At 41.7% G+C, this 10,212-nt stretch overlaps 1 protein-coding gene and 1 long non-coding RNA gene across 4 annotated transcripts; one reads left to right on the plus strand and one right to left on the minus strand.

Moving 5' to 3' along the window:
- The first annotated feature begins 2,819 nt into the window (after positions 1–2,819).
- Positions 2,820–5,453, plus strand: tmem81 (transmembrane protein 81). 3 transcript variants are annotated; one of them, XM_037773253.1, is made up of 6 exons: positions 2,820–2,946; positions 3,474–3,736; positions 4,040–4,185; positions 4,745–4,860; positions 5,035–5,219; positions 5,313–5,453. In XM_037773253.1, the coding sequence occupies exons 2-6, from the start codon at positions 3,494–3,496 to the stop codon at positions 5,403–5,405; spliced, it is 783 nt and encodes a 260-aa protein (XP_037629181.1). In that variant the 5' UTR covers positions 2,820–2,946; positions 3,474–3,493; the 3' UTR covers positions 5,406–5,453. The 3 variants fall into 3 exon arrangements, with proteins under 3 accessions (XP_037629181.1, XP_037629183.1, XP_037629182.1); XM_037773255.1 differs by having other exon boundaries at positions 3,474–3,586; XM_037773254.1 differs by having other exon boundaries at positions 2,854–2,969.
- A 386-nt stretch (positions 5,454–5,839) lies between these two features.
- Positions 5,840–7,964, minus strand: LOC119490086. The gene is made up of 2 exons (XR_005207319.1): positions 7,762–7,964; positions 5,840–7,022 (listed from the first exon to the last, which is right to left on the minus strand). It is a non-coding gene; the product is annotated as an uncharacterized LOC119490086 (long non-coding RNA).
- Positions 7,965–10,212: the final 2,248 nt, after the last annotated feature.

Here is a 10,212-nt window from a genome sequence, read left to right on the forward strand (position 1 = left end):
TAAAACGATCAATTTTCGCACACGACACTCATTTATCGTTCCCGATCCCCTACGACGGCCGTGTCGGGCTATAATCGGGCTGATATCGTGGAGTCTGAACCGGGCATTAGCGGCCTTTTAATCGATAGTAGTTTCCTACAAGAGTCAAACAGACCATAAAGCAGGGGATGCTTTAGGGCGGGGCTACCTTGTGATTGACAGGTCGCTACCACGGCGTCGTCCGGTCCGGGAGTTGTCCGTTCTTTCGTCTTACAACTTTAACCCTTTCACAGTGTGTCTTCCCTTCATCACAGTTAAAGGTAGGGTGGACCATGTTGGAAAGCTAGCATAATGTGAAAGTAGCATCGCCTCAGGAGCTCCATCTGATTGGTTCTTTCCAAGCGGACCGCGAGGCAGAGATTGGTAGACGTTTTTACAGGATTACAGTAGCTACAGATGACGGCTCTTTTCCGGTTCCTTTTTCAGAGCTCGTCAGTAATGGATCGCTGTCGGGGGGGAAACACCATTTCAACCAATAGAACAGATAGTGGAGACTGGAGAACATCCTCAACCCTGCCTTTAAATAAAACATTTTGTTCTACCTAAAAGCCAAGATGGCGTCGGCCAAAATGCAGAACTCAAGGCTTAAAAACGGTGGTCCACAAACCAACGCGTGACGTCACGATGACTACATCCACTTCTTAAATACAGTCTATGAATGCAGCTCATAATAATAATAATAATAAAAACAGTGCTGGCTTGTGTTGCAATTTTGGTGAAGTATCCATTGCAGGTTACTTTCGTAACAGTCAACTATTATTTTCTATTTTACGCTCCACTGATGGTGTTATGTTCATTAGTAGAGTCATGGAGAGAAGAGAGAAGCCTCTCAGGTTTCAGGCTGTAATTCAAACACTACACACAGGTTATGACCACAACCAATCTTCTCTTCAGTTATGTAACATTACTGATAGAAATCTCCTCCTGCTCGTCTTCATGCCACTTCCTCCGCCTGCACCAGCTTCGGTTGGAGAAGGATGGTGGAGACGGTTAATGACGAGGCAAACATTAAGTGACCGTGATCTCCGGTCCTCTCTGCTACACGCCGATCCACCACCTCGACCTCCACTCCTTCACCTTCAGCCTCGCTACAGAAACTACTTCCTGCGCTGGCAGCGAACGTTGGCATCGGATGTAAACTGCATGGAATCGTCCAATATGGACGTCGTTGCTATGTGGGCAGACCGGCCTCTCCTCCTCCTCTTCCTGTTCTTTGCTCTTATGTAACATCTCCTCTTCTTTGTCTTCCTCTCCTCCATCACACCTATTCAGCCTCCTCCACTTCCCTCCCTCTCCTCTTCTGTCATTTCTCTCTGGATGTGCTGTCGACCACATTCTGAGTTTTACTGGTCGGCCAACTAGGCCACTGTGACGGGTACTGAACAGGTTTCAGCCCCCCCGCTGATGCTGAGTCATTATTCGTGACGCTCTTTGAGTGTGTTTTTGTGTGTTTTCGTGTCTTGGTCCTTTTCCCAGTTAGCAGTAGCAGAACCACTCAGGGTTTAAAAATAACTCTTCTTCACAAACCCAAAGCCCCACTGATAATAATATATAATAAACTGTGTTGTAATCTTTGTTTGGGCATGAAAAACCAGGCAGGTCTGGAGCTTTTCCAGAAGGGGGAACCATGGACTGTGAAAGTGGGTCCTTCACTGGACCTGAGGGCCCCAAAACTAAAGATACAAGTGTGTCTCAATTGTAGAAAAAATCAAAGTTCACCGCCAATACCAGATTCATGATTCTGAGTTCCATCATACAGAGTTAAACTAGTGTTTATGAGTCCGTTCTCATTCCCAGGAAGTCAAATACCAACACTTTGTTACGCCTCTTAGCGTGTGATGAACAAGGCACCCTTTAGTGTTTGTATGAGACGCACCAAACCCATCCGCATCAATATTAGAGGAGAAGGCTTCAGTGAATTCACAGCACAGAATGTACTGCATATGTACCATATATATACCGTATTATCTACTGTATATGTACTGTATATGTACCATATTATCTACTGTATATGTATTGTATATGTACCGTATATGTATTGTATATACACTGAACTGCATGTTGTGCTGGTTTCTGTGGTTCCTCTCTCTGTGTTTGTCTGACACCTGTTGGTCATTGTTATAAACTACAACATCATCCACATGCAACAGGTTGGTTTTCATTGGTTCAGTCTACATGAAAAATTCTGTATCGAAAACATGAATCAATTCAGCGTCTCTTTACTGCACCAGAGATAAACAATAAATAAATTAATTGATTAATTAATAAATAAATAAAGTGGTACAACAGACACTCTGAAATTACTCCAACAATAAGTTCAATATAAATTCAAATATTGCTATTTAATACCTTTGTGTTTTATTTTAAAGACCATGAATAAAGCTCCAAATAGAAGATGATACTGAACATTATGATCAGTTCAAAATTCAGTTTTTACACAAAATTAATTTTCAACATTTTTATGTATCTTTTTGAAATTCTGTATGTCATTTCATTTATTTGTTCATGTGTTTTTAAAAAATAAATTTCTTAAACTAAATCAAGACATATTTAATAGCTATTTCTATGAGATAAACAATAAGATTATTTTTGTGTGTCTAGTTATTGACTTTAAGTACATTTTGTTATCCTTGTGTTTTAAATGTGTTCTGTAAAACACTTTGTAACTGTGTTTTGAAAGGTGCTATATAATGAAAGATTATTATTATTATGATTATTATATTTCAACATGTTGACCCACAGAAAGAGGGAACCTGCAGCCTGGAACTCTGGTTGTCACGGCAACACTCAGTTCAAAATAAATCTGATTATCATCATCACATCTTTTACTTCAAGTTTTACAGAGTTTGAGTTCAGTTTGGCTCCAACAGGACCTTTAAACACCGAGGCAGCAAAGCATCATACAAGGTGGGCTACTGTATGTGGTGCAGGTCAGCTATGGATTGATTTAATATTGATTTAATATTGATTTTGCTCCCTCTTAGTCGACTAATCGTTGTTTTGGTCTTAGTAGATTAACATTTCTTTAGTCGATTAGTCGTTTTTTTATGCTTTTTTTCATGCTGAATAATTTATTTCCAAGAAACTTCTAGCTTCTGAGATTTAAAGTGGTGCTTTTGTGTGATTCTTTGTGGAGAAACTCAGTTTTAAATCAACTAATCGATTAGTCGAATACATCGTGAGTATTAGATTAAGAGTTTCTTTGGTGGAGGACAGCCCTACTTTAAACAAATATGATAAAATCATAGAAGCTAAAAAGCCAAACAAATTATGACACATGTTGCTTAGAGATACAAACTTGATTAAAAAGAAATCCACAAATTTACCTGAACATCTCCAGTGCGGTGACGGGATTAAAAACAAACTTCCTCTTCTTCATGATACTGAACTTTGTGCATCGAGTGTAAAACTAAAAAACATTTTATCTCCTGCAGATCTGACGTCAAACTTTAATATGAGACAAGTGACTGTTCACCTCCTCCTCCTCTTCCTCTTCCTCCTCCTCCATCCTCTGACCTCAGAAGACCTGGAGGAGAATGAAGATGAGGAGGCGAATGAAGTTCAGGTGGAGGTCATAGTTGACAGCACCCCCTGCAGCATCACCTGTGGGCTGGGGGTTAGAACTCAAACCCTGTGTTTAATGAGAGATGGAAATACGGCCATAGAGGACGATGGGAGGAGTACAGGGGGAACAGAGGTACCACACAGACGTCTTTAAGACCTCCCATCCAGTGTATTTTGCCATTTCTATGATATTTCATATTTATTTGTTGATTAGACACACTGTGTAGGTCAAAGGTCATCCTCTAAGCTTGCAGGTCAAAGGTCATCCTCCAGGCTGCAGGTCACTCATGCTGCTTTGAGTCTGAGCAGCAAACTGATAAATCTGTTTATCTGTCAGTTAAAGTTAAACATCGAACACTGAATGACAGAGAACAATAACTGAGACTACAATCTGAACAATGGTTGTCGTCTGCGTGTGGACGTGTCTGAATGGAAGGTGTCGGAGGAGTGTCGTGTCCGTACGGTGAACTGTGTGGAGTCGTGGCAGTGTGGACTCAGGACCATGACTGTGACTTCAGGACAGAAAGTGGAGATCGACTGTCTGGGAGAAGTCATGAAGGAGATTGGGAGGTTCTCCTGGAGGTGAGGACGCAGCACATTCACGTCCGTTTGATTACAAACAACAGAAAAACCTCATCCTGCAAAACAACCGTAGACACGCAGTGCAGAATAAAAGTTTAGCAGTGATTGATGTTCTTTATTGGAGTGTGTTTAGTTTCCTCCGGCTGGATTAACCCGGCAGGAGGCCCCGAGGTGAAAGCCGTGGGTCATATTTAGCCTCCCCCCATACCAAGCCCTTTGATATTCACTAACTTAGTTTGGTTATAGATGTAAATTATATTTCAGAATATGCATTATTGAAGCATTCACTGAAATATTGATGAAGGTGTACATCTGGAGACAGGAGCCCACAAACAGGAGCTCAAGTAAAAACACAGGAGAAACTAAACAGCATCTGAAGATGCAGACTGATGGACTTTTGTTGGTACAATTATTAAAAAGTTGCATTGTGCTGTATAAAGATGTAAGTGAAACAACCCGTGACTTGTGTTTGTCCGGTGGAGTGTTACAGAGGTAGAGCAACCAGCAGCTCTGTGATAGAGGGCAGCGTTCACGGTGTTTTTCTCTTTCCTGTTCTCAGGGTGTCGTGGCGTTACGCCCGAGGAATAATCAGCTCCGATGACTCTCTGTTTAGTCAGTGGGAAGCTCCTCTGCTGGACCGGCTGATTCTGGACCCCGTCAGGGAGGAGGACGCAGGTAAACACACCTGAATGCATGTGCTCACACACATTCTGGTTTAAGTTCAAAACTCCATTTCCTGTTGAGCTCGTAGGGTTGGACCAGCAGGTCTACAGTTCAGTAAAGTTACTGTGAGGAACTTTTAACTTTGAAGCCAATCACACCTGCTGCTGAATGTCGTGTCACCTTCAGGTACGTATAGCTGCGTCGTGCAGGACGCCGCCTACCGCAGGGTGAAGATGGTTTACTGGGGGATCCGGGTTTTGCCTGTCGGCATTCTCAATCTGGACTACGAAAGCTCTCTGGCCCAGTGGGACTCCAGTGGAAACCAGCCGAACCAGAGCGTGTCAGACCACTGGGTGGCTTTTCTCTGCACCGTACGATCTGACTGCACTAATGATTTATTCTGACGGTTAATTTAAGAATGTAAGAACACTGATGGTTCTCATTTGTTCTGTCTGAACACACAGATGCTGATCGTTGTGAGTCTGGTAGTGGTCGGTGCTGGACTGATGCTGGTTCCTCTACTGGACAGTGAAGATGAGGAAGATCAGGCAGTTTGACTGATCCATCGCTCACCGCACAAACAATTAAAGCTTCAGTAGGCAGAACGTTTTTGGCATCATTGGGCAAATAATCCCATAAAACCCTGTCAGCATATTGTAATTCAAGAGAGAAACTAGACTGGGACCATCATTTACTAAATGAGCATCACTTTTATAGTCGTGTATCACAGCTGTTACCCTGCACTATATTCAGTTTTAACAGTTTTCTTCATCTCCTTGTATTTTTATATCTGGTATATTTTTTTGTACTTTGCACTACTAACTTTTTTACTGCCTTTTTACTAACATGTTTTGCACTATGGAGGTGTGATGCTGGAAACTTGAATTTCCCTCGGGATCAATAAAGTTACTATCTATCTATCTATCTATCTATATATCTATCTATGCTGTATTAAGAAGGAGACTTGAAACTACAGATTGAGACCATAAACTCATGTTTATAATGTTTATTGAGGTATAAATGAAGAGAGAAGGAGGCTCATTTTTTATCAGACTTCTATAGAAGCAGAGGAGTCGCACCCTGCTGGCTGGTGGACAGGATGAAGGTTTAAGGCTCTTCATCATTGGCTTCACATCTCAGACCCGGAGTTGCCCGCTGGTTTTCAGTTATCGTGGTTGATAAGACTGTGCCCAAGGCCAAGCTATGCTGGAAGTGTGTGAGCAAGCAAATAAAACTTTATTTATATCACACCTTTTACTCCAGGTGGAAGCACAATATGCTGCACAACATGTGAGCTACCAAGGAAGCTGCAGCCACAAACACTATGTGGATAAAACATTAGACAAAAGAGGGGAGAGGAGGAGTTACACAGTCAGACAAGAGGAGGTCCAATCTATCCAATAAGTGAAATCATCTGTGGAGGTGGAGCGTTTAAAACAGCTGCAGGAGAAACTGAGTAACACAACATGTAACATTGAAACTCAGGGCTCGACAGGAGTTTAAATTATAGGTTAACTAACTCCAGGACATGGCAGTCGTGGTTCATTAAACGGTTCTGAAAGACAGCATGAGGTTCAGTACGAACACATTCATTCATTTCCTCCATCAGGACCACGCTGCATGCTGGGACATCAGCTGCCACAGTGGAGCAAATCAGATTAACAAGGAGAGAGAGACATAGAGCCTTTCCCATTTCTGATTTTATACGGCTCGACTCCTCTCCTCGACTCCTCTCCTCGACTCCTCTCCTCGCGTCTTAGTCCGCACCGCGGACACAGAAGTTGTCGTACCGCCGTTTGGCCGCTACGAAAATGGGCATCAAAGCACGGCCCTCTTCCTGAGGGCTCGGTTTTAAAAGGGTAACTTTATTAACTTCCACTGTTATTTAGAAATGTGTGGAAATAAACAGCAAAACTCCATCGTTCCACAGGGTGGAGCTGCGACACAAAGCAAAGCAGAGAGATCTATTTAAATGTGTTCATCTACAGTTATGTTGTCATAAACTGAACTATTCTGCAGAGGCACTTTGGGTTCAGAATATATGAATGAATAAAAAAGACAAAATCAGATGCAGGTCCAGGTGGTGAACCTCTGTGGATCATCAGGACACGGCTGATCCTCTCAGCACATCCACTTTTCTGATCACTCAGACTGACGGAGATCACCACTCCCATCTGATGAGAGAAGAAGAGAACAGAAGTCATGAATCAGTGTTTACAGAGACTCCCTTCATCAGCTGTCAGTCACTGATGCAGCACACAGTTCATTTATAAAACTATCATTAGCAGAACCAACCTCCATATCTCCGCTCACTACTCAATATCTCCAACAGGAACCGCAATTTATCTTCTAGCTAATTCATCAGTGTGGTCGTTCCTAAAGTCTGCACCTCCTCTGGTCCTCACTCATTCCAGTGTGCTGCTCCTAGTGACTGGAACGAGTTAATGAAGACACTAAACCTCCACACCCTCATCCCGTTACCCTCCTTTAAGCACATCATGGTTACTAAATGTAACCACGGTTCTATGAAATAAGAGCCAGTGATCTGAGGCTTCAGTCAGACTGATCTCAGAGCTGTGACAGAGATGAACTGATCAATGAGAGAACAAAGACTTTCTGATCAGAGTCTGATGGTACGACAGTTTGATGGATGAGGACCACTGTCTCTATACATGATTGTGATGCTGTCAGCTGTAATCCAGCTTTATTTCCTGGAGACATGAACACAACAACAACATCTTCTTCACATCAACTCTAACACATGATCACATGATGAGCTTCTGGCTGATCTGATTGGCTGACTGTTCTCTCTCTCTCTGTGTGTCACCGTTCTCCTCTCACAGCTTAACTGAGGAAACACATCACAGCAATACTGCTGAAACCAGCATGGACCGACTCCGACCCTCTACTGACCTCAGAGTCTCCAGTCTACAGTGTGGACTCTTCACAAGATCAGACAACAGCTTCACATCTGATTCCTTCAGGTTGTTGTTAACCAGATGCAGCTCTCTCAGATGGGAGGGGTTGGACTTCAGAGCTGAGGCCAGAGAAGCACAGCTGATCTCTGACAACCTGCAGTCACTCAATCTGAATAAAGAATAAATGATGAAGATAAAAATCACTTTATAATCCAGTCAGATGTGTTCAGGTTTTAAATATGTAGCTCAACATCACTATGTCCTAATCAATGATCCTTTCCCTAAAATGAGTAGAGTGACTTTGTCATTGTGTTATTGTGGATCATCATAATGTCAGCCTTCTACAGACATCATCCAGATGTCACCACAACATTCATACAGCTGTTCATGTCAACACACATCAATAACATGCTACTGATCTCAGTCAAGTCTGGAATTAGAGGATCAATATCAAATCAGACTTGTTGGACTTCATTACTTCATTTATTACATGGCCTTCTTCTCACTGTATCTGGGAGCTTAGCAGGTTTATGTCATTTACAGGAAAGGTCCACATTTGTTCAAGTGTGTCTATAAACAACAGCCACATGTCATATGTACATTAAAAGAGTTATTGGTGGCAGTAATCATTCCTCCTGTGAAGTGGTCCCTTCATAACACAACTACACTGTAAGAAATGACTTCAGAAGTTAGACTGAAACTAATATGAAGATTCAGCAGTCTGAGTCAGACAAATCCAGTGAGTGTTTACTAGGGCTGGGTCGATTCAACTATCTCCTGATTCAATATGTATTCAGATTTTTAAGTATTGCGATTCGATTTTGCAATTTACTGTGATTTTTGTTAACTTTTTTAACACTAGACCATGGAGGGAAAAAGTTGAAACATACACTTCTAGGGACTTTTACTTTGGAAAATATCTATATTAATCCAGTAAAAATGTTTGATTTCATGTCCTGAAGTCAAATATATCAGGATCATTGTCAGTCATTATTTATTAAATGTTTTCCAGCAACCCAAAAATCAAAGAATAAAGACATTCCCCTCAAGATTAGTGGTATTTTCTTTTTAATTTATAAGGAACATGTAATGTTTTATACTTCTGGTGAATATAATCCATCAGTCTTATTTCTATAGATGTATTTTGTATATACAGTTCCCTTTGTTAAAGAGACTGTTTGTAACTTGTTCAGGTATAAATCCTTGCTGGTCGGTGTCTCATGGTCTCTCGTGTGTCTCCGCTGTTCAGGCTCAGACTCCAACACAAACTCCAGTGAAGCACCAAAACCTCTTGGTTGTATCTAGTGAAGCTGTTAAACAGTGTTGGCCGCGGTCGGAGGACGCGGGGGAGACCGTAGCTTTGGTCTCCAGGACCGGAGTCTCTGCTCCTCTGCTCCTCTGCTCCTCTGCCTGCCTTCACTCACACACCACGCTCCTTCTCTCTCTCTCTCTCCACCTCTCACGTGCATGCTGCTCACTCCACACTGCAGAAGAGTTAGTTTAGCTCTGAGAATATCTAGTGAATGTTCAGTGGACGTTTGTGCAGAAATAACTGCTGCAGCTCCTCCAGACCAACAGAGGTTTCCCGTGTCTTGTGAAGTGACGGGGCTCCGCAGAGAGAAACGTTATCGTCTCCCACCAAAACTCCGGCGTCTCCCCCGTTCCCTCCGGCCGCGGTCGGGAGGCTGAGGCGGGAAAAGCCAACACTAGGATCAGCATTGATTCATGGAGAGACCTTGGTCTGGTCAGCTAACATTACTGCCAAGCAGCTGAAATATAGAGTGATATTGTGCTTTTAGCTGACGTGTGTCTCCTCACTGTGTTGAGCGATGCTCCTTCATGTCTATGTAGAGCGAGCACAAGCGCCAGCAACAGGGCGCTGACTTTAGTTGACTTAACGGACACAGGTGAAGCTGTTAACAACACATTCTGATTCTTATAAATAGCACCTTTAACACTGTCAAGTTATTGTTTAAATATGTGCAGTATCCCAACTTGAGAGAGATTGAAACATCCACTCGAAGATGTTAAACTGGAATCCACTCAATGACAAAAAAGTCATAGTATAGCATGTTGAAAAATTTCATAAAGTCATAGTATATGATGAAAATTTTCATGAAAAAAAGTCATAGTATAATATGTTGAACAATTTCATAAAAAGTCATAGTATAGTTTGGATATGGTTAGGGTTATAAATTATATAGGATATGGTTAGGGTTATATATTATATAGGATATGGTTATGGTTATATATTATATAGGATAGGGTTATGGTTATATATTATATAGGATATGGTTATGGTTATATATTATATAGGATAGGGTTATGGTTATATATTATATAGGATAGGGTTATGGTTATATACATCATACAGGTCAGGGTTATAATATATAATAATATTAACTATATATATAATAATATTATATATATATATACTGTGTACACT

The sequence above is a fragment of the Sebastes umbrosus genome, chromosome 6 (assembly GCF_015220745.1).
Source record: "Sebastes umbrosus isolate fSebUmb1 chromosome 6, fSebUmb1.pri, whole genome shotgun sequence".
Lineage (NCBI taxonomy): Eukaryota > Metazoa > Chordata > Actinopteri > Perciformes > Sebastidae > Sebastes > Sebastes umbrosus.

Coding starts and splice junctions, on each gene's coding strand:
- tmem81 (XM_037773253.1), top strand. CDS start 3,494: ATGAGACAAGTGACTGTTCACCTCCTCCTCCTCTTCCTCTTCCTCCTC. Junction 4,861..5,034: donor CGTCAGGGAGGAGGACGCAG/GTAAACACACCT, acceptor TGTCACCTTCAG/GTACGTATAGCTGCGTCGTG. Junction 5,220..5,312: donor GGGTGGCTTTTCTCTGCACC/GTACGATCTGAC, acceptor CTGAACACACAG/ATGCTGATCGTTGTGAGTCT.